This window comes from Bacillus rossius, chromosome 14 (genome assembly GCF_032445375.1).
Source record: "Bacillus rossius redtenbacheri isolate Brsri chromosome 14, Brsri_v3, whole genome shotgun sequence".
In the NCBI taxonomy this organism is placed as follows: domain Eukaryota; kingdom Metazoa; phylum Arthropoda; class Insecta; order Phasmatodea; family Bacillidae; genus Bacillus; species Bacillus rossius.
Window position 1 is genome coordinate 12,072,311 of NC_086341.1, and position 22,405 is coordinate 12,094,715.

A 22,405-nucleotide genomic window follows, 5' to 3' on the forward strand; every position below is an offset into this window, starting at 1 on the left:
GTTCTTTGCCTCGTGGCTGCAGGCAGGGACGCGTCGACAATGGACCCCCCGGGCTGTTTAGGCCAGCCAGGACGCCGTGATGATTAAGAGAAAACACTTGAGTGCAACTGAATTTATTAACACGTCACATGGTACATGGTGCCGTCACGCAACTGGCCGCATCATCGTCTACCTTTTAATCTCCGCACACACAGCCCTCGAATGGCGGCACTTATTAACGTCTTGCGGAAAGCAGCGAAATACCCAACAAGGGGTTGCAGGCTGTCCTGAGACTAGCAATACGAAAGATGGCGGCGCGTGACGCGTCGGGAGGCTAATGTTAAGAACTCGCCGGACTAAATAATTAAAATGCCAATAAGTTAACCTAGAGAATTATGGGGTTGCAAAGTACACGTGGCGGATGCTTCCACACTTCACACACCCATGGCACAGGCAGACAACGCTTGTGGCTGATGGCCGAAACGAACACTAGAATTACCACCGTATGACTAAGCTCTACATGTAAGCGTTCTGAAGTGAATCCGTTAAAGAAGTACAGTTCAGGTTGGATTGGAAATAGTTACCAGAATTCTGGCCTCGCTGTGGCGTAGCGGACACATAATGCTGGGCGCGGACGCGGCGGTACCAAAGACACGGAGAACTCACACACGACTGCCGCAAATCCCACAAACTGAGTCGTTAATAAATGTTGCTGAATGCGTTTAGCTACTTATCAGCCCCGCGTGGGCAAATTCCAGACTCCTAGCGGATTTACTCAAGCGTGGAGCGTGGGCCCATCGGCGTGGTAACCTTAACAAAGTGAAATTACGTAAAACAAGAAAATCCTCATGTCTGAGCCACAGTCAATTATTTAAGAACCGCGCGAAACATCGCACGGTTGGTTTGGGCCGGCCATGGAGCAGATGAAAACTGATTAAGAAAATTTACCTACTGAACACTACATGTCGGTTTTGGCGCGAGAATGAATGCTCCACGTGCGCAGGGCTGCCGGCCCTGATGAGTGCTGGTCTGCGACTCCCGCTCCCTGGTGACCTGGCCAAGGAGGGCTCGACTTCCTGCAGAAGGATACGGAGCGCAGGAAGATGGTGACGGCCAGCGTTATGACGAAAACGCATCTGAATCAACATTACTTTATTAATTAAAGTTTTAAGAATATAAAAAGTTTTAGTTCTTTTTTTCTGATTTAAAATTACGAGAAGCCTAAGATGTCCATCAAGTTCTGTGTCTGCCCGAAATATTCACCTTCGGCCAACCTCGGGATTTGTTTTATTTTTGCGCAGGATAAATGAATTCAAATATTAAAAGAGGTCGGTTAGGTTAGCTACATTAAGGCTACTTTTAGGTTAGTATAGCTACATTAAAATAAACAGAGAAATATAAATATATATAAATAAACCTGAGGTTGGCCGAAGGTGAATATTCGGGCGTGTTCGGGCAGGGACAGAACTTGATGTACATCTAGGCTACCTAAAAATTACGTGGACAACGCCACACCCGGCCGGACGCGTCACACAACACCGCAAGCCAGGATTACTTTCAGGCGTTTTGTGCACCACCCTAACGCACTCCCCACAATACGCGAGGGCGCGTTCGTTGCACACGTCCTAGATGGATGTTGAGGACATACAACGGCCTGTGCGACTAGAGGAAGCACCCATGGGCGCCGTCAAGACAAACTCAAATTTTTTGAATATACTGTCATTTTCATCAGAGTTTTTTTCTCAAAAATTTCTACTTCACCTGTGTTTAATTCATTGTCACTGTCTTCCAAATCATCTTCACTGTTAGAGGGGAAATTAATACGAGTTGATGTAGCTGTTCAATAGTTACTTTCTTCTTTATACCTTTTTAACATAATATATTGACATATTGGCATATTTTTAACAAAGAGTATATTGTATTAATAAATAAATTCAAAGTAAATTGTGTTAATAACTTTAGGTCACTTCTCACTTGTATTATAAAATACAAACCATGGCGGGCTATCTCTTAAGGAAAACAGCTTACAATGCAATTAGTTCGAGGTACACCCGCATGAGTGCATTTGAGCGCTAGTAGTCTGTTTTGTTTACATTTTTTCCCGCTTAAATGCTTGTGCACATTTTAGGTTAGCTTATTCCTGTTGATCGTTTAATTTATATTTAGTGTTTTTGTCGTACTTACGTTCTGTCAATATGTACTACACTAAAAACTGTTGTGTGCCGGGTTGTCAAAACAGGACAGAAACCCGTCACAGATTTCCTCGTGTTTGTGACGTGGAAAGATTTCAGCACTGGAAACGTGTAATTGCCTCGCCGAAATTAGCTCTCATTAGTAATGAGCATATTTACAAAGTCTATAGGATATGCAACAGTCACTTCAGTGCAGATTGCTTCAGCCCAGGGACGAAGAGGCTTAACGCCAATTGTGTACCAACCCTCCTATTGCCAGGTTTGTAATATAAATTTATGCCCTAGTATTATCGGTTTCTGTTACTACAAATGTATTCGTTCATTTTGGCATAATGTACGTCACTACAAATGTTGGCAAAATTACATTCACATAACTTATGCACTGCCAATGTTAAATCAGCAAGATTGGCAAAAATGTGTCTTGTCCCAATTCTTTGAGAGAGTACTCTTGCATCCTCTTGTCAGTGTACTTACTCTCTGCTGTCCCAATTGAAAGGGAAAGTGAGCAATGATACTGTCTGGCTGCACACTCTTGCCCACTCTGTTGTTTTAAAAGATAACCTCAAAGTTGTTATTAATAACTTAATATTGTTTACATATAACACTTCTAAATTGATGTATTATCAGTATTCCATGATAGTGCCTTTAAGTAGATTGTCAACATTCAAAATAACACATCTAATAATTTTGCTTTGACACATTTGTATCGTTTGAAAGGTACACTATGAACACCAAAAAAAAAATTATGATTTATGTAAAATAAATTTTAGCTTTATGTTTTAGAGTATAATTTAATTTTTTTAACTAGACATTATTGTAAATTAAATTTTAAAGAGTTGAATTTCTGCCTAAGGAAATAGTGCCGTAGGTTCACAGAGGGTGGATGTCTCGTTTCGCTCTGAGTGAGAGTTTGAGCATTCTTATCATTTGGAATACGACCTAAGTTTTGTGTTAATTGGTTAAGTTACGCTCACTTAATAAGTTGATATTGTTTCTGCAAATTTTTTTATTCATAACTACAGGTTCAAGGCAGAGTGTAGAAGCATCTTCTTCTGGTGACGGTGTAAGTTCAACACACAATTTCGATGCTATAGTGAACCCAGTTTCTACATCGAGTGGTGAAAAAGCTGGTGAGTTGCAGCTTAAGCCTATTTGAATTGTAGTAAACCTGATAAGCTACAGTACCTAAGGCCTAGGCCTACCAAGTTTAATAGCTTGTGCGATTGTAAAATTTTTAAATTAATAAATTAATACTAGGTAGGTAAACTACCCAGTTGACGGTCCGGTTAACAACGTTATGTTTTTACTTTTTGTTTTCAATTCCCGAAAGCATAACAAATGTAAAATGGAAGAATTGTATATAGGTACCGGACGAGTTTCCCACTTTCTTTTTGTTGAGAAACGTCCAAATAATATGTATGTATGTATAGGATAAGTGTTATATTGTATACAGTTGTCTAGTTGCTGCTTTATACATTTGGCAATATGTTTGCTCTATGCTGTTGCAAATGTACAATCTTAATACTTGTTTTTGTAGTCACCAGTATCATATATACATACCTATTTTTGTTTTAATAGAGTTATTACAATATTTTATCTCAACTAACAATTTGCATGCACACATGTGGTGGGCAGTTCAAAATGCACTGTTAAGGCTTGAAATTCAATTCATAATGTTTTTTTTAATGTTGCTTTCCTTCTAACAATTTATGTCAATGTTTATTAATATTTGCAAACAGGACTTTCATTTATGGTGTATACTCGGTAAATGGAATTTATTGTTTGTAAAATTTAATTACTCATTGGCTCTTACGGTTAAACAAATTCATTGATGGAGTTGGAATGCAAGTCTCAATAGTGCATTTTGAACTGCTTGCCACAGTAGTTTTTTTTTTGGTTTAGTTTGAGGTACAGTCACCAGGAGCGCTGTAAGCACAGTCAATGTTTATGGAAGAGATCCATCTATCCCCTCCCTTATCTATGACACAAACACTATTTTGTAAATATCAACAATGAAAAAGACCAAAGAGTAACAACCATGCAGATATTCATGATGTATCACCTATGATACAAACAAAAAACTTTGCTTTTATAAAATATATCAGGTGATTTACTAAATATATCAAATGTAATAGACTACTAAATATATATTTAAATTGATGAAATTTATTTTATTCACCAAAAGATAAAAATAATAAAGTAAAAAAAATCATTGAATTGAGAAAGTTTTTGCTACTGATAAAATGGCCGACACAAAACATTTTTTAAGCTCTCTACAATACTAGTGCTGCTATCTATTGGTGATGAGGGAACTACGTGAATGAACAGATTGTAACTCAAATGATACACCATGAAGTTTTACTTCCGTATGTGTCAAATAAAAGGAAAACAAATTTTTTTGTTAAGTACTTGTATCATGTATGATATCCCATGCACTGTAAGGATCTTCCCTCTCGTGCAAGGGTGTCGCCAGCCGATGGCTTGGGGGGGGGGGGGGGGAATGTGTGGTAAATGTATGTATTTTTTTGCATTTGGCTACATTTTTTTTTGAATCTTTAGGGCTCTGGGGGGGGGGGGGGGGGGGGCAGGAGACTGACGTACAAATGTGGTTGTTTCTGACGTGCTTTAGAGGCTAAAGATTATCAGAACATAGTCGGACGTCTAATAAAGCAGCCAAACAAATTCTTATTGATCCGTACGAAGGCCTTTGTATTACTGATAAAGATTTACTAAATGTGAAAACACATTGGAAATCACAATAAGCAAAGGAAAAAAAATTCCCATACAATAGGCAAAAAGAAATGTACAATTCCCGTTTTTTCCCCCGATTTGTAAAAATCATGTACAATTCCCGAAATTCCCGGTCAGTAGACACCCTGTGGTCACTCCTTTTCAATGACCATTAAAAGTGAATACTATAATTGCTAAGGCATGTAAATCGATAGTTTCAATCGATCAACCAAGTGACACAGTAGCAGCTTACTTGCTGTTTATTTACGACAAAACAGATGTTGCTATTAATGAACAAACTCAAATAGTGGTTATGGAGTCCAGAGGAAATTAGTAGAAAATTTGTTTGCAGTAATGCTGAACTAAAATACATAGTTGACGGGTGCCATTAACAACAGGAATTCGTAAATAACTACGTTTGTATATGTAAATATGAGTTCATTTATTCAGTATTTCGCAAATCCAGCTTTTTGAGAAATGGATTGGATTACATGGGTATTTATTTCCTAATTTTAGAAAAATTTCTGAATAAATATGTAGATTAGCTTGATCTGGGAAATAAAGCACATAAAAACTGATGGTTGTTGGTTAGGTTAATTGCTTGAAAACAATTTTTTTTTACTTAAAAAATTTAAATAGTTCAACAAACATTTTACGTAGATTTATTGTAGCTGACTTTTTTCAACTAACAAACCTTTCACTTCAGTAATATTTGTCTTTATTTCCCAAATGCCACTCCACTACATATTTATCTTTTTTATGGGATTCCAATTCTTCTTCTTAGTATTCGAATTTGATGTTCGTTTGAGAATGATTTGCTATTCGTATTTGTTTCGAACTAAGAAGCCAATATTCTCACAGGTCTACTTTCCATCGAAAGTAAAAACAATTTTTTTTGTCCACCAACTTGCAACATTGTATCAGTATCAAATCAAAGGTGCTCTTCTCCCCGTGCATCTTGAAAAATCCACTATTTTAACAGCCATCCTTCGCATGAAGCAATACTCATGCACTTGTCACACAAGACAGGCAGAAACTAGAACTGATGCCTCCTCGCCGACGAATCGGAACGACTTTCTTACTGCTCGGCCAAGCAAAATGTACTGGTAGCAAATTAATAGATATTACGGTTCAGGTATCAACTTTATTTACTATAAAATTACAGGAAGAAAACCCTCTTTTGGAATATACTATACAATAATTAAAATTGGTACATATACACACACATTAACATAATTTTTAATTAAAGGTAAACATTTAAAATATATATGTATAAATCAATTTTAATTGATTGGCAGGAATACCCACATTTCTTTTTTTTCTTTCTATAGTGACTAGATGTAGAAATACAGTTAACATATAAAAAAATCGAAATTAAACTCTTATTCCGATTATTCCTAGTATCAATTGAAATCACTAATCAAGATTTTGACCTGAAATTAAATTATGTAAAATATGCATATAAAAATCTTTTTATTTCCAATAAAGAAATTTAATAAAAAAAATTGGAATAATTTAATAATCAACTTTTGAATTCAATTAAAAAAAATTATTTTATTCGTACAATATATCTTAAAATATAATTTCTGTTTCAGACTAGAAGTTTACAAAGCATTGTAAATGCATGCAAATGTTTTGTAATTTATATTTATTATTATTATTTTTTTAAAAATTTAATAAGTTAAAGATTTAATTATTAAAAATATCCATTGTTCCCTATTAAAATTAAATCGAATTTTAAAAACCTTTGAAAACACGTATACATAAATTCAATATTTTTGTAAAATAAAATCACAATAAATAAATTGTAAAATATATGTAACAATAGATTGTTGAAAATAATTTGTAAATGTCTGAACCAGTGTACCTATGTTGCCGTGGTTATGAATCATCATCGAAGCGGATGCCTGGTTTGATCTTCAGCCTTCGGCTGGCCGGGTTCACGATGCTCATTCCTCGCGCCGACCTCCGGCTGGTGTGTTTCTTCTTGGCCCTGGGCAGGTAGAGCGATGCCTCCTCGTACCGGGGCAGCGTGCCGAGGTCGCCGGCGTCCCCTCTCCGCTCGGCCGCCGCGGGCTGAGCCTGCCAGACGCAGCACACAGTCACGCTCGTCTCTCGAGACACTAGTAGGCCTGTGCGAAGCTCCCACCAAGCAAATAAACGGGAGCTCCTTTTTAACGCTCCGTTTGACTCTGCCGGGAAATTCGATATTCGTTTCGTTTGAAGCTTCGGTTGTGATGCAGAGCTTCGCGTCTGATTAGAATCTTCGCAGCTGTTTTGCAAAGCTTTAGAACACCGGAAGCCTAAGATTTGCTTATGGAAAATATTTAGTTTTACTTGAATAAAGCTAGTTACATAAAAAAAATTATCAAAAGACGGCACTCCAATGGCTTTTATGAATGCTAAATATTAATATTATGCCATTTGGTTAATAGGTCAAAAATATGAAAGTAATGTTTTTTTTAACTTCAATCCTGTATTTTATAAGTAAGTATAATACAGCTTCGCACAGAACGATGTTCACAAATTGATTTGGCTTCACGAATGTTTTAAATTTTTGATTTTATATTCTCTTCACACCAAAAAAAACTAGTATTCGCACAGGCATATTAAACACATTCAATAAATAAATACTGATCTAATTACTGATACATTTATTTAGCAGATCAGATAATGGTACAAAACAGATTCAATATTTTTTTGTAAATAATCACAGTGCAAGTTTTCAGAAATTCAATATTTGTGAGAAAAATCAGTACCTTAATAAGTTTCTTTCTTAAAAGGATTTTTGGTAGATGAATAAAAATGATTTTACTGCATAGAATTATGTATTGCATAATACAACACACAATATGCCTTTGACTAATTAACAAACACAGCATTCAAATATAGTCTTAAATTACAAAAAATTTGGAGTAAAAATGACTACGGAACAATGAACAGGTAATATTGCCTGATACAGATGCTAAAATATATTGGTACATCTCTAGTTAAAAATGTCAATTCTGACATCTATGGTTTGGCAAATGTAATCCAACACCAACTGGGCTGTTGGTGTTAAATTATTTTTTGGGTGGATTTCGGATTACTGCGCTGTCGGCATTTTCAGTTCGCTCAGATTTTAATGATGCTGTAGTCTCGGCCGACGAGAAAAAAAAAAGGGGGGGGGGGGTAGAGAGTCAAAATTCCCACGGCTCAGGAAGTCAATTGTTAATAGAATTCACAGGAAAAACCTTACAAGTTTTCTATACACACAGATCACATTTACAGTTATGGACCAGTGGCATTTGCAGAGGTGGGTGTAAGAACTGAAGTTAGGATAAAATTTGCAAAATATCAGTGAATGCAGTTTATTTTGGGTGACGCAAGGTGAGATGTTACAATACCTGCAATTTAAAACTCTGTGAGAAGAGACACTGCCTGCGACTACTACTGTAGGCCCATGAGCCTGTATGCCCCCCCCCCCCCCCCCCCACACACACACACATTTATAAAAAAAAATTCTGTTTCCATCAGTGGTTATAGCCACAGTAACTTTTACAGTCAGAATTTTTTTTTTGTTTTAAATTGGGTTTGAAAGGATGGACTTTTATTATTAGAAGGGGGGGGGGGGGGGGGGGAGAGGGGGCTGGACAAAATTAGTTGAATCTTTGTTCCTGAACGCTTGGTTTATCTTGATCAGTGTTTTCGGTCTTATACTGGGTTTACTGGGTTACATTTCACACTTCATATTCCAGACTAGCTGCAGTACCCAGCGTTGCCCGGGCTGAACACAGGGTGAAGGGAAACTGTTTAGAGATCAGATGTAGTTAGTAATTGTCTTCTTAATTTGAATGTCAAGTGTGCAAAATAATTTATATCACTTTCAGATCCCGACAGACGTAGTTCTGCCAGTTTATAGTTATTTACCTGGTCTGTATGTAATCTATACTCTAACTATATAGCAATATAGAAAAAAAAACTGAAAAATAAGGGATTACTAATATTGAAAAGATTTCATTATCTAGCTAATGCTCGGCATGCATTGCAATGCCTCATTCTGTTTTGTTTTGTAATCTGTTTGAAGTAGTTACACATATACAAATAATCTATCCATGTCTCTAAATATATATTTATCTCTATCTACATCTATAGTCCTATATATCTATGTATCTCTCTATCTGTATTTATCTCTTTATATCTACATATATAACTCACACTATCTCTATGTATTCTATATAAGGGTACTCATTGCTTCGTTGTTAATATCACACGGGTGTTTTTTACTTGTATGGGAAAATTAAGAATGATAAGGCATCTAGTGCGTGGCAACAATGTTAATAGGCAATAGGAAATAAACTACTAGCGCCTGCGGCATTGTCAACACACACTTCGTACGTGTACTGCATGTTGTATCTAACCCCCTCCAACACATTTGATTCTAAATTGGACTTTTAGTAAGGATCCCTAATGTTATTGATAATATAATATAGCCTATAGCCTTCTTCGATAAATGTACTATCCAACACTGAAAGAATTTTTCAAATCAGACCAGTGGTTCCGAGATTAGCGCGTTCAAACAAACAAACAAACAAACTCTTCATCTTTATATTAGTATAGATAAAACTACACTGACGTTGGATAATCGGGCAAAACCACTGGCATAACAGTTGTCCCGAGTCAGCCGGATTAAAGACCTTTTATTCTATTGCATTTAAACATGTACCAATTACATTTATTTAATTTCAATATTTGATGGTGTTTCAGATCACCACCTTACTTTGTATTTGTAATGTAAGATTTGTTAAGGTATTTTATTTATGTTTTTGTATGTTTAACACTGCAAGGTATTTGAAATGGGCATCATTACTTATAACATTAATATCTGACAAAGTTTCATCTGTCTAGCTTTCATTGATTTTTACTTGTATGATTAGTAACCCATGCTTCGTCTCCATACATAAGAGTTAGAATTGCTATTTTTCTATTGGACTTGTTTATGCATGCAAATACATAATGTAACTAGGCTGTAAAATAAAAATGAGTTTTTTTTTTACCTGTGCTTTATTTGCTAGTTGAATGATAATACTCTTCAGGTGTTCCATTTTTTCATCTACAGAGTTAATTACCTGTAAACGTACAGGTAATAATACCACTTCTGTGTTGTGCTCCAAGGTAAATACCAGCTTATTCTGCGCCTCATATAAGGCAACACTTTGCGATGCTACGCTTTGCCTGTTAGACAAAAGCAAAATATACAAAAATTTATAATGTTGTATTTGCATAATAATTTGTTTCATGTAATCAACGTGAAACAAAAAATATCTGTGGCATCTGAAACTGAAATTTACATGATTATAAAAACTGAGTTGACATTAAAAGAAGAAAACTTGATTAACAAACTGCGACCACTCGAAAAATTTTGCATGCATTAACACACACTAACCAATCCAGAAATCACGCAGTAAATAAAAGGTTCTAACAAGCCACATTTCACTGTAGAGCTACCGTTAAAAATAGGAATGATAAAAGTGATTAAATAGAGTACTGTGTGAAATGTTATCCCACTTGACAGGCTGTGTTAACTCTGTTTCCCCAGTTTAGGCAATGCTGAATTTTTAACTTGCGAAATAATGCTTGAACGCATGAACCCATACCATTCCAACACAAATACAGTTCAATAATGATAAATCCAGTTTTTTCCATTGTTACCATTAGAGATACGAGTGGGAAAATTGTCCATTAACAACATTGATTTTCATAATTTAAGATAGTTTGATATATTATGTAATAAGAGGATTTCTTTGCTTAAGAAAATAAATCTGTTAGTAGAAAATAGGATGGGTCCTATAGAACTTTTAAAGATTCAGTTAGCCTTTGGTGGTAAATAAAAACAAAATGTATGTTTTATCAGGTTCGGTTTGTACAAAAAAGTTGATGAAATTTGTTTGCGTGGTTCAGTAAAAGTAAAACTTAAGAAATTTATCCGGTTTTGCAGAAAATATTTTTGGTAAATTACTGAAAAATTTTTCCCAAAAAATATTTAGTTACCATATTCACTGTCATAATTGTGTTCACTGCATGGTGCTTACACACAAGTTTTATATTCCCATCTGATACTTACAATTGTTTGGTAAGAAGTCTTACACTATCAGCACTATCGTTATAAACATGGTAATTGCAGTATAATGTATGCATGTAAAAAAAAACATACTTTTGTACATATTCAAACAGAAACACACCTCAGACACTCCAGATGGGTTGTAATATTTCCACCTGGAATAACTTTCTGCAAGTCCTCGCTGTATATTTCTGCTGTGTACATGACAACCGCATTCGTCGCGTACACCGACAGAATCTGCGGACTTCTTTCTCGAACACACAAGTGCAGGACGTAAGAGTCTGTGTCCTTGATGGCACAGCTCGCAAAGTGGCCCACAGGAAACATTTTAATGAATGCCTACAACAGACATCAACAGTAAATAAATCAAGCGGCCCACCGAGTCAGGGGTGTATTCATGTTAGTGAGGTGGGATGGTAAGTGCAATGCTCGCCGGTGCTTCTGGCGTGGACTGGCACGGTCTTTGTGCCGTGCATTTGATAAGAGATTTGAGTGGTAATTTTAACGTTACATAGAGAAATATATTTTCAGTATTGTGTTCTATACTAGAATAGGTAGGGCTTTATAATATAAGATACCCAAAAGTTACATATTTGTACAAAACCAGCAAGTGAATGTTCCTCACCAAAACACCCATGCTTGTCCCAAAATAATGTAAGGGTGGTATTTAAGTCGTCGTCGCTATGTTGAAGTCACCAGTATTATGGTATTGCATAGTAAATTATGCCCACACGTTATCCAATCTTTCTGGAAGACTGCGTTGTGATAAGTTAAATGGTTTACCATTTATTAAGTGGCTATGTTGAGTACTTACATTATAAATACAGTGATGTCAAAAGGGGGTTAAGTTAGCTACATAAAAATACTGCTGAATCATGTGATTAAGATAGCTATATTAAAATAAATTCTTCCTAACCTAACTAAACGACAATATTTTACTGTTACTTTTTTTGTACCTACTGTAAACTACTTTTAAGTTCGGCAATGGAATTAATTTTATTATCACGACGCCCTCTAAGAGAATGATTGGAAAGAGATAAGGTAGTAAGAAAATGCATGTTTATTTACTCTGCTGCTGAATTTACATTTTTTTTGTATTTCAAAGTCCTATTTTTAAGTCTTACAATTCTTTTATCATAAAACATTTATGCTCACATAAAATATAATTGTAACCATCAATATTCATTCTAAAGTACTGATGGTCATTGTTCAATAAAAGTAAGCACAACAAAACAGAAAAACACATGTATTTATGTTCTGATATTTGGCTTGGCTGTCAGTACGTTATCTATGCATTAAGGAAAGAAATGTCTACTTCAATGGGGTAATTGTGCTTTAGCGCTCCAAGCGGTGAGAAAACTTAACTAGTACTAAAAGAAGTAAGGGAATGGTCAACATTTTATGTACGCTAATTAGGAAAATGAGTTCGTAAATGTATTTATATATTACGCGATGAATTAATGGCTGATGATTTAAAGGCTGCTGCTGAAATGAAATAAAAAAAAACCTTCATTAATGTAAAATTTCGTGGCCCGCGCTTCTGTAATTGGTTCGAAGATCTTCCGTCAAAGGCGCCAACTCTTCTTTGTTTTAATTGTAACCATGGTGGACAGCAAGCATTCTATAATATCTCTAAGTCTGTGGTTGGATGGAATAGTTGTTCGGCATCATAATAATAACATTACGTGATAACAATGTTAAACATTGTGAATTTTATTTCAGAGGAATGTTCTTATGTCCCTGATAATTTACGAGAAAAATTGGAAGTAAGTCTGCAGAAGATGATAGACTCATTCAAATGTGATTACGGTGAGTTACCTCAATCTATTCGGAAGCCGACATTGCACGTGTTTATTGTTCCTTGTTAACAATTATTAATTAAAAATAACCTATTAACTGTCCCCGATATTTTGTGACTTGTAGAGTTTTGCTATCTTTATTTTAGAAGGTAGTTATTATTATAGTTCATATTATTAACATAAAGTTAAAAGTTCCTTGTCACCCAAATTTATCCCTTTATCCTGATGTCATGATCCTATATACATTGATCTTGTAGTACATGAAGCTTGCTGTTTTAATTTAATGCATTGAAAGATCTTGGAAGTATCAAAAACTTGTGATGTAACAATGAATTATGATCATCAGTTTAATATAAAAAAAAAATTGGGGAGTAGTCTAGAACCGGATTCCATAACTATTCTGATACTGACACTAAGAGACGTTGCTTACGTCATTACCACCCCCACACTCTTTCGGTACAGTTGCGGGAATATGTGGGATTTGGGTGGGGAACTCTACAACATTTGAGATTCTTTAATTTTTTAAATTGAAAAGCAGTTACCCTAACAATGTACCTGCGTTTGTTGCTAATATTCATATACTATACGAAAATGTTATTTTTCTCATTAAAAAAATACATATTAAGAATTTTCAACAATGACTTTATACACTTAAACTTTCAAAAAACTTTTTGCAAGTAGCTGAATGACAGGTACATATCATATGTTGTGGCTTTTCCGAAAAGTTAAAATAAAATTACAACACTAGAAATGTTGTATTTGTTAAACTTATTATTAATGGTTATATAAAACACCCTGGTAACACAATATACCCACATTTATGTCCGCCATTTCCTTGACTCGTTCCAACAACAAACAAAAAAATTCCTGTGTTGACAACATAAACAAAGGTTCATTCTCTACATCCCCCTTCAATTTTAAGTTTTTTTTTACATTTTAGATAACTTTAAATTGCCCCTAAGTAAACAGGAAGGAAGTACTGAACAACTTTCAATCAATGGGCACAACAGATATCATATTATTTCTAAACATTATGAATTTTTGTACAGACAATGCCTTTGTGGACATATCTGCGACATTATCCTCCGATCTCGCATACTCCACAACAAGTTGAGTCTTTGACACAACATCTTTAATAAAATTTACTCTAATGTCAATGTGTTTCGACCTTTTTGAGTATTCATGATTGTTTATCATATGTGTAGCACTTTGATTATAACAATATAACACAGCCACAGAGTCACTAGATGAGATGTTTTTCAGTAGACCATCAAGATGAATTTCACATGTTGTCTGAGCTGCTGCGACATACTCTGCCTCTGCGGTCGACAGTGCTTCAGTCTGCTGTTTTGCAGACTGCCAAGACACGAGGTATCCTGCGAAGAACACTGCTGATCCACTGGTACTCTTTCGGTCTTGCTTATCTCCTGCCCAATCAGCATCCGTGTATGCCACCAGATTCTCGTGCTGATTTCTCTTAAACGCAACGCTAAACCATGGTCTTTGGTGTACCGTAGAATTTGCTTCGCTGCATTCTATATACAGTTGGTTGGTCTGTCAAGAAACCTGCTTAGAAATGATGTTGCAAACATAATATCTGGTGTACTCACCATACACACATACATTAATCATTCAATAAGCTGCCCGTAGGGTACATTTACATTCTCTCCCGTTGGGTGTGGGATTGCATCATGTGACACTGGTGTTTGCATCCCCTTGCATTTTTCCGTGTTGAATTTCTGAAGGATATTTGCAATCAGATGTCTTTGAGGTATCGTGATTTTTGTCCCTTCATTTACAATTTCCATGCCCAAAAATGAATGTAATTTTCCCAAATCTTTGGCATTAAATTGATCTTTCAGGTGACGTACAGATTTCTCTATTTCTTCAATGGTACCTACAAGTAAAATATCATCTACAAACACAATTAAATGCAAGTTTTTCTTGAGATAAAAACAGGTATCACTAGCAGAACTTTCCAATCCTGACTTAGTCACAAATATGTGAAACCTCTTGATTCCAACATCTTGGAGTTCCTTTAAGACCATACAGTGCTCTCTTCAGTTTTAATACTTCAGCATCACATACAACCCCTTCTGGTTTCTTAATGTAAATGTCTTGATTTAGTTCTCCATTGAGGAAGGCAGTGGGGATATCCAATTGCCTCAGTTAAAAGTTCTTTTGCAGTGCAAACGATAACAATGCCCTGATTGTTGTCATCTTTTCTACTGGAGAATACACTTCGTAGTCAACAATTTTCTTGAAAACCATGTGCCACCAATCTTGCCTTTTTGAGTCCATTTTGTTTTGTTTGGAATATTCATTTTGTGTCAATAGGTTTAACTCCCTCTGGTAATTTGGCAGGTTCCCAGGTATGGAATTTATTGTGAGCATCAAGCTCAACTTCTACTGCTTTTTCCCAGCCATTTCCTGTTTCAACTGCTTCAGAGAATGTAGTTGGGTCACCAGTGATCAAGCAATATACACTATACATTTCATATTCATCCAGTCTTCTTGGTAGTGACGTAGTCCTCCTTTGTCTTTCTGGTAGGTTGCTCATATTTGTTCTCTGTGAATTGTTGTCAAATCCTCTAAAATCTTCACTTTCATCCATGTCCACATTTTCCTCACATCCATCATTTTGTTCCATACTAACTATTAGGTTAGGATCAACAGTTACTTCCTGAAAAACCACATTTGTCTCATCAAATGTAACATCTCGTGACACTCCTACACGATTTGTTACTGGGTCCCACAGCCGGAATCCATTCGGACTATATCCGACCATCCTCAAAGGTGTTGCTTTTGACTCCAATTTCCCTGTCTGTGGCTACTTGACAGCCCAGGCCTTTGCATCAAAAATTCTTAACTTAGACAGATCAATCCTTCCATAATACACACCAGCTGGAATCCCCCCCCCACTCAGCACTGTTGTAGGTGACCGATTAATCTGGTATGCAGCTGTTCTGATTGCTTCGCCCCACAGAAATTTTGGCAAGTTAGTCTCGACGAACATGCTTGCTATGTGAAATGCTTTAGTTTCTTTAAGGAAAAAAAAAAAATTAATTTTACCTGGCTTTTTAAAATCATCAGAGTTTTTATAATTTTAAAAGGCAAAGTAAAATTAAATAAAGTTTTATGAAATAATTTTCAACAATACCATGTAGTAGGCACTAGCATTGCCTTTAAACACAAAAAAATTTGTTACCTATTCAATTATTCATACTGCACAAAATTTTAAACATTCAACTTGGCTAGCGAATTATGCAAAAAGGATGCGATATATTTTTTTTCTTCCCAAATTTGTTGAAGTTTGACCTCTCAAAAGGTCAAAAAGTTTAACTGTGTAAAAAAAAATTAAAACAGTGACTTGGAACAGAACAAACACACTTAAATGTTTGTTGCATTAGGCCAAGTGTGCAAAAGTAATTTTCCGTCAATTTTTTTGTGTTTTCACAGAGCTAAAAATCTCTTCGCTGGAGAAGTCAGTATTGGAGCTGCAGGAGGAAGATAACAGCGACAAATTAATTGAAGCTGATCTCAAGGTAGAAAACTTGACACAAGAGGTAAACGCTCTACAAGCTACATGTGAAAGGTAAAGGAAATAGCTTGATTTTGCTGCACATTTCCTGTTCATTAAATGCCATTGAAAACAAATCTAGTTAAGTGTTTTAATGGAATGTTCATTTTTAACTATTCAGACTTTTTTTTTTTTCGTTTCTGAATATTCTACTTTTGAAAGAAATTTGACGGTAGTTGCTTAAAATTTCCTGAACAGGTGAATTAAAAATTTTTATATATTTGTTTGTTGCACTTTTTTTTCTTCCCAGGTAGACCCATTGAAAAATGCTTCATGCAATTAGAAAAGATACAACAGTAATTCACCCCCTCCATTTTTCCTCCTGTGCGATGAAAAATATTCCACCGAAACTTATGTTTATTGTTTCGGAATTTATGAGTTTGGCATATTATAAGAAATCAATAAATGAAGGAATATAAAATTTCTTAGGCCCTTAATGTGTAGTAAGGCAAGCACAAAATAAAAAATTTAAAATAAAATATGGTTTATAGTAATAATGTGCAATTTAGGTTAAAATTATAAAATAAATCTCTATAATTAGTCATGTGAGCCATGCTTAAGTGCTGGCTTGTGATTGTTATTTGGGGGAATGGGGATCACTATTTTATATTTGTTCCATTTTTCATGTCAGGAAGCAACTGTTTCATACATCATTTTTAAAAAGGATATCTTTATATTATTTTTACGAATTGTTAGTATGTCTTTGTTTGACTGGTTGTGTGCTACAAATGAAAATCACCTGCCACATTTATTTTATTCGCAAAGTGGGTGCTGGACTGCTCTATTAGGATTCTGTTGTCTCGCTCCAGTAGGGTTTCTGTTGTCTTGTGGAGCCCCCTTATTAGTCATGTATTTATGCTCTTTAGATTTTGTTAACGTCCAGTCTGTTACTTTGCAGGTAACTTAGTTTTGACAATTAAAGGAAATAACTGCGAGTCATGATTATGTTCAAGTAGTTTTTTATTTCATGTATTTTATACAAACACACTGCTCAGCAGTTAGAGTGTCTTGCTGTTGAATAGGCTTCTCCAAATATTTTATTTTAAAATTCAAATAAAATAAATTATTCATGAATGTTCAATATTTTTCAGATCAAATATAAAATGTACCTAGTGAAATTTTTTTTTCAGCACTTCACATAAGTTCAATAATATTTGATGTAAAATATAATTAAATTGAACTGCTGTAGTAGGGTGTAAAATGAAAGAAAATTAAAAACCTGGCAATACATTTTCGTAAGCCAGTAAAATTATAAGATTTGGAAAAAGGTTGAGTAATATTTGGTGACATTCTTCAACTGTTTTGTTTTTAGGCTGGAAAATGAAAAACTGGAGCTTCAGAAGCAAGCGGAAGATGCCGTTGGCAAATATGAATCCTTGGCGAACATGGTCAGGAATTATGACTTGCAGATCAGTCATTGGAAGGAGAAATGTGCAGCTGTAAATGCGGATTTCGAGAAATTGAATTGCGAATACTACAGTGTCGTGGAAAAGTACATGTCAGTAAAAGGATTGGAAGTTGACTACAACAGGAGGTGGGTAAATTTTTTCTTTTCAGTTTTTAGTTATGCTGTGCAATATTAGTAAAATAATTAAGTTAATAGGGTGAAAAATCTAGACAGAATTTTACTACCTACTGATTTTTATTGTGAATAAATAACTTTTAGGCGCGGTGCACACCAGAGCGATACGATAGACGATGCGATAAGCGATACGATACGCGTCGCGACGTGAATACGACACGGTTCCATGGAATATGTGGCCACTATATGGAAGCAACGTAAGTAGGTGCACACTTGCGCGATAGCGATACGATAGCGATACCGATCGGCGTCGTATCGTGGAGGCTACACAGCGTGCTGGTTGCGCCAGGCAACAGTATCGCTTCGTGTTCCCTTCACGAAAAATGGCGGGTTCGCAGGAAGATGTTACGATGATTGCATTTATCAAACATGTAGAAAACAAGCCTTGTTTGTGGAACTACGCCCTCAAAACGTATTCTAGGACAGATGTGACTAGTTTGGCATGGAAAAACATAGCAGAAGAAATGAAAGACACAGGTAAATGAAAACTTGGTATTTGTATTGTTGTTTTAGCAAATGTCAACTTTCTATTTTCCCCTGCATTGTGCAACATGTTAACATTTATTTTGCTTAGTGCATGTTTTTGTATGTGGTTGTTTGCAAGTGATTTTAATCTTTTTATAACAATGTAAACAAATAATACTAAAATGAACAAGATAGTTTTAATTCTAAGAATTTGTTAATTATTTCAAATGTTACATATTAAAACATAAACTTATAACCAGGGATCTATTAAGTTAAAAACCTAGTGATCCTAAACTTTCGTTCCCTACTGTATGATGTTTTTGCGTTAATATACAATTTAGCAACCATAGTAAGATGTTCTACATCATCCATTGTTTGTACTACAGAAGTGGAAGTAGGCAAGGGTTTATTTATTTGTCTATCGCAATCTCACATATTTCCACTGTATCGGGATGGCTCCTTCTGGTCGCATAAAATAGTTCCCCAGTCTATTCCGCATGCGAGCAGCATTTGCTTGCATAGGCGTCTCCTCCATCGTACTTCCATCAGGCATTGCAGGCACGGCACCATTTGAGTGGGAGAAATTCGTTGGTTCTTGAAATCTTCCCTCGAGAAAGCGAATGAAATTTTGAAGTACGCACGCCGCTTTTACAATAGCTACTGCGCAATCGTCATTACAGGCGATAGGTCCTTCAAAAACGCGGAATTTGGATGTCAGCATTCCGAATTCACATTCCACACTTTTGCGACCCAGAAAGTGTCTAATTTATTTGTAATGTATAGTATATTATGTAAATGTACTTTTCTGGGTGTCACGTTTTTATTTTTCCAGACCAGGACTGCCGTGATCGGTGGAAAAACCTACGGACGGCATTCGGGAGGTCTTTGAAACCACCACCATCAGGGTCAGGAAAAACAAAATAAAACCCTATTACCTTGCAGCACATCTTGCTTTCCTCCGTCCCTATATGAAGGGAACTACTACGTCAGGGAATGCAACCGTACAAGAAGAGGATCATGACGAGGAATCAGAAAATCGTCATGCATCGCAGATAGACAGTGATTTACAACAATCAACAGATAGTGTCATGGAAGAATCATTGGGTATGCCAGAGGGTACACATTTAGATGTGGATTCTGAAATTCTTCAACAACCCCACGTGTCAAAGAAGAGGAAAGTGGTAACCCCTACACACGACATGGACAAAGCATTTGTGAATGGCTTGCCTCGAAGAAAGAAGAAAGAACTAGTAAACTGGAGAACGAAAGCTAACGAAATGATTCTGACTGGCTGTTTTTAAGGTCGTTGCTGCATGATTTCAAGAAAATGGATGACAGGCGCAAAAGAAATCTCAAAGCGAAATATATTCTATAGCTTAACGAATAGTTGAATGATGCTGAGAGAGACGTATCAGGCATGTTTTCTTTACAATGTGATCCGTCTGCTTACAGTACTCCACATGAGATACATTGTCCTATTCCAACCATTGTACTCTCGGCCAACGACGTCCACACAGTTTCACACACTGATTGTTTACCAATAACATCGACAAAGTTTCATTAACTGGATTGCGTTAACATTTGTGCGATGCAAGTAGTGTTTTTGTTTTGTTTTGACTGTATTGTATTCTCTTCTTTTGCTATACACAATAAATGAATGTACCGCAACTTATTCTATGATCTCTTAATTGCTAATAACATAGTTTACTTACCTTAATGTAATAAGTAATTTCTCAGCAGGTGAAACAGCAAGCCTGTATTTAGTGTCTTGGCTTCGCAGTTCCTCTGAAACTAGCTGCTCCAGAATGTGAAACGTTTCTGTGCTCATCCTATACATTTCATGAAATTTTTTTTCGTGTTTTTGGAGTTCTCGGCCAACCACAGCCGAACTATGTTTAATATTCATGACATTATACGGATGTACCCAGTACTTCCTTGCCCTTTACCGTTTACGAATTTTTAGGTACCTGTAAGCCACTACAGCATCCTCGTCAGAAGAACTCATCATTACAAATGAGGCCTTTATCGCTTTCTGTATTGCCTATAGCATTGCTCTGGTGTGTACCTGAGAGTTGACAAGATAAAAGTTGCGTCGCGCAAAGCGATCCCACGCTTATCGCATCGCCTATCGTATTGCTCTGGTGTGCACCGCGCCTTAGTGTTAATTAATCAATATTTATTTATTTTCTATCATAGATTCATTGTAGCTAAAAATTCATGTAACCAGTTTTTTCTAGTGTTTGTGTATGCTATTTTCAGTGTACTTTTTGTATCATTCTCACTGTTACACATTGTGCACAATACCCAAATTTCACGAGCATCCACTGAAACTAAATACTTCTGCATATGTTCGATTGCAATTTATAACCAGCGCAAACCTGTTTCTTCGGCAATTGCTTTATAGTTTGTTAACGTGTATGTTGCAAGGTGTATCATTCAATAAAGGAAGGTAGGTAGTTGCAATTTAAGAAATACGATATGAAGTTGCGGTATGTGCCTATATTTTTTACCATTTCTTGCAGGTTGACAGAGGCACAGTCTGAGTGGGAAAAGCTGTCCAAAGAAAACAGGCGCCTGCAGGCCGAAATCGACAACATCACGACTGAGCTGACCATCGCGAAGGAAGAGGGCAGGAACGACGTGGAAGCTCTTAAGGGTCAACTGGCTGTTAAAGCTAGTGAGGTATGTTTCACATTTGGTACTCGAGTGGAAGGTCTCAAATTCAAAAAAATGTTTGGGATCACCATCGTGCCGGATTATCGAACACCAGTCTCTTGCTAACTGGAATACCAAGTGTGAAAATCATAAATGTAACCAGCTTGAAAACAGGAAATAGTGTTCTGAAATAAAAACGTATAGTATAGTAACAATAAACGACGGAATAAGCCAACTAAAAATTCTGGTGGCTCAGTAACACAACCTGGCAGCCGAGGTTGTGACAAGGGCCGGCTAAGACGACGATTGTTCCTTGCACATACACGCATCACTTTAAAAATTGTTGATCGGGTTGCAGGCGTTAAGGTGTAAAGTTCTGTCTATGACTGTTAATTTACTTGAAGTTGTTTATAGCTATTTTCAAATATAAGTGTTTGAATTAAATTTGGCTAATTTATTCTTCTCACGTTGAAACTAAAAGTCCTTTACATGATTCTATGAAGTATGTACCAGTAATAAAACACTCAATTTTGTCACTCGCTCGTCATAGTCCGTTGGTCACTTAAGGTCCCGAAGGAAAAAAGGAACTAAGTCCCGGTGGACCAATGGGCTACTGAGGCCTGTGCTGCCTTTCTGAGGTCTAATTTCTATGTATATATATATAATAAAAAAAATTGAAACTTATTGTGGCACGGCCTTGACCCCAGACGTGAAATTGTCCGCTCTTCTCTAACCATTTTCAAGATTTAAACTTAAAAGAGCTGTCTCTCTGATGTCTGTACTATTTGTGGTTCCAAGTTGTTTAAAATATTTTTAATGTGTTGTGCTCAGAGCCATGCCCATAACTAAGTAGGAAATTTTTTTTTTTTTCCAGCTAAAAACCCGCCAGCAGTGTATTGATGAACTCAAAGAGAAGATAGAGAAGGATGATAAAACAATTGAGAAACTCTCCTTGCAGTTGAAAGATGAGAGGGAAGATAGAATAAGGCAAGTGGAAGGATTGGAAAAGGAGATCCAAGAACAAGCAAAAATGTCTCACATATACAGACGTAAGTAGTAAAACACCTAATATTCATTTTTATTGAATACATTATACATACTGTGTTCGGTATCTTTAGCAGGTACCTTCATTTACAGTGAAACTCCAATAAGATTTTTCTCAAGGGACTGTCTTCATTAAACATCTTGGGGTGGGAAAAATTATTAGATGGGAAAATGAAACAATATTTATCTTCCATGGTTTGTTTAAAGTATACATGAATAAATTGACAGATAGTAATGTTTTGATATGATAACTAAGGCCTGAACCTATGAAACAACAAA

At 36.0% G+C, this 22,405-nt stretch overlaps 2 protein-coding genes across 8 annotated transcripts in view; one reads left to right on the plus strand and one right to left on the minus strand.

Annotated features, from left to right (window-relative positions):
* The first annotated feature begins 2,041 nt into the window (after nt 1–2,041).
* The window catches only part of LOC134539153 (nucleoprotein TPR-like), an 81,452-nt gene continuing 61,088 nt past the window's right edge, over nt 2,042–22,405 (plus strand). For 3 of the 6 annotated variants that reach the window (XM_063380914.1, XM_063380912.1, XM_063380915.1), the window contains exons 1-7: nt 2,085–2,430; nt 3,194–3,301; nt 12,724–12,810; nt 16,260–16,395; nt 17,693–17,914; nt 20,950–21,109; nt 21,957–22,131. In XM_063380914.1, the coding sequence (XP_063236984.1) occupies nt 2,175–2,430; nt 3,194–3,301; nt 12,724–12,810; nt 16,260–16,395; nt 17,693–17,914; nt 20,950–21,109; nt 21,957–22,131 (1,144 nt within the window). In that variant the 5' untranslated portion in view covers nt 2,085–2,174. Of the gene's footprint in view, nt 2,431–3,193; nt 3,302–12,569; nt 12,811–16,259; nt 16,396–17,692; nt 17,915–20,949; nt 21,110–21,956; nt 22,132–22,405 lie in introns of those variants that run through there. The other 3 variants (XM_063380910.1, XM_063380911.1, XM_063380916.1) reach the window with 3 other exon arrangements.
* On the minus strand, nt 6,502–12,290 carry LOC134539154 (uncharacterized). 2 transcript variants are annotated; one of them, XM_063380918.1, is made up of 4 exons: nt 11,627–12,113; nt 11,123–11,340; nt 9,938–10,115; nt 6,502–6,983 (listed from the first exon to the last, which is right to left on the minus strand). In XM_063380918.1, the coding sequence occupies exons 1-4, from the start codon at nt 11,636–11,638 to the stop codon at nt 6,783–6,785; spliced, it is 609 nt and encodes a 202-aa protein (XP_063236988.1). In that variant the 5' UTR covers nt 11,639–12,113; the 3' UTR covers nt 6,502–6,782. The 2 variants fall into 2 exon arrangements, with proteins under 2 accessions (XP_063236988.1, XP_063236987.1); XM_063380917.1 differs by lacking the exon at nt 11,627–12,113 and adding an exon at nt 12,157–12,290 and having other exon boundaries at nt 6,504–6,983.